This window comes from Mus pahari, unplaced genomic scaffold (genome assembly GCF_900095145.1).
Source record: "Mus pahari unplaced genomic scaffold, PAHARI_EIJ_v1.1 scaffold_8128_1, whole genome shotgun sequence".
In the NCBI taxonomy this organism is placed as follows: domain Eukaryota; kingdom Metazoa; phylum Chordata; class Mammalia; order Rodentia; family Muridae; genus Mus; species Mus pahari.
The window spans coordinates 13,403-15,059 of NW_018394052.1; the positions used below are offsets into that span (position 1 = coordinate 13,403).

Consider the following 1,657-nt stretch of genomic DNA (forward strand, 5'->3'; position numbering starts at 1 on the left):
TGGGTATATGCCCAGAAGAGGTATTGTTGGGTCCTCCGGTAGTACTATGTCCAATTTTCTGAGGAACTGCCAGACTGATTTCCAGAGTGGTTGTACAAACTTGCAATCCCACCAGCAATGGAGGAGTGTTCCTATTTCTCCGCATCCTTGCCAGCATCTGCTGTCACCTGAATTTTGTTTTGTTTTGTTTTGTTTTTGAGACAGGGTTTCTTTGTATAGCCTGAGCTGTCCTGGTACCAGGATGGCCTTGAACTCAGAGATCTGCCTACCTCTGCCTCCCAATTGGTGGAATTACAGGTGTGCATTATCACCGCCTGGCCATATCTAACTGTTTAAACATGCCATTAGTAAAATTTTATCAGTGTTGCAGTTTAAACTGTTGTGCTTCGTGTTTCTACAAGATGAGTAAAAAACTGCAGTGAATGTATAATTCTTTGTATGACCTTCAGTAAAAAACTCTACATTCATTCTATCATTTTTGTTTCATTGGTTCATATTTGGAGGTGAGTGAGGGTCTTAATATATAACTTTGATGTCCTGGAATTTGTTACGTAGACCATGCTGGCATCCAGCTCTTCGACAGAGACCTGTGCCTCTTGGATTAAAGACATGAGCCAATACACCCAGCTTGCCCATCATTTATATAGTTAATAATTGTTCATACAATTTCTTGCATGTGTGTTTAGTACTGTTGATCTGTTTCCCCATACTTCTTCCTGTCAGCTGGCATTTCTCTTGCAAGGTTCTATCCTATTCAAAGGGTTCAGAAGGGACATAGGAGAACCTTATAGTACAAGTTCCTTCTAAAATGACATGGTGANTAGATTATAACTTTGGTGTCAGTAAATTATTGGAGGAAACACCTGTAATATAAATATATTGTCAGGGAAGCATACATTTACTCTATAGCGATATTTACAGTATCATATTTTGTGTTGTACATGTGTATGGGATACTTTAGGATGCAGTGACTTATGATGATGTGCATGTGAACTTCACTGNGGAAGAGTGGAATTTGCTGGATCCTTCCCAGAAGAGTCTCTACAAAGATGTGATGNTGGAGACCTATTGGAACCTCACTGCTATAGGTAAGACTGTGAATTTTCTTTTCTTTTCAAAATAAGGGAAAATGTTTCTTGGTTATTAATCATTTGTTATTTCAACTGAAAACAAGGAAGATTGAGCTGAATAAATCAGGTTCAGTGCTGTGAAAATTAACAGTAACTTGAATTTTGCCCAATTTCCAATACCATATCATTCATTTTCTGGTACTGTCTTTTAGGGTACAATTGGGAAGACCATCATATAGAAGAACAATATCAACGGTCTAGAAGACATGAGAGGTAATTTTCATGTGCAAGCTGATACAAATATACCTCTGAGCACATTTTAATATGTTCTGGAATCTCTAAATAAAAGCAAGAGTATACAATATCAGTCCTTTAAGTGTAGCTATNATAATAATATTCTCACAAAACCATGTCCTCAATGTCCTTTATCTTTTTTTGTGTTTGCAAGGCATTCCTCTTAGAAAGAAGACAAGGAACGAATACCTTTAGAAATACCTTTATTTGATTAGTAGCTCTATTAGAGTTATGCTGTGGAACGGCCAATCTGTGTACTCTCATAATGTTTAGATATTGCAGATGGAATAGTG

At 37.3% G+C, this 1,657-nt stretch overlaps 1 protein-coding gene across 1 annotated transcript in view; it reads left to right on the forward strand.

Annotated features, from left to right (window-relative positions):
* Positions 1 to 961: 961 nt before the first annotated feature.
* The window catches only part of LOC110315850 (zinc finger protein 120-like), a gene marked incomplete at its 5' end in the record, with an annotated part of 4,390 nt that continues 3,694 nt past the window's right edge, over positions 962 to 1,657 (forward strand). Inside the window, 2 exons of the mRNA XM_029534786.1 lie at positions 962 to 1,088; positions 1,283 to 1,343. Coding sequence (XP_029390646.1) covers positions 962 to 1,088; positions 1,283 to 1,343 — 188 coding nt within the window. The remainder of the gene's footprint in view (positions 1,089 to 1,282; positions 1,344 to 1,657) is intronic.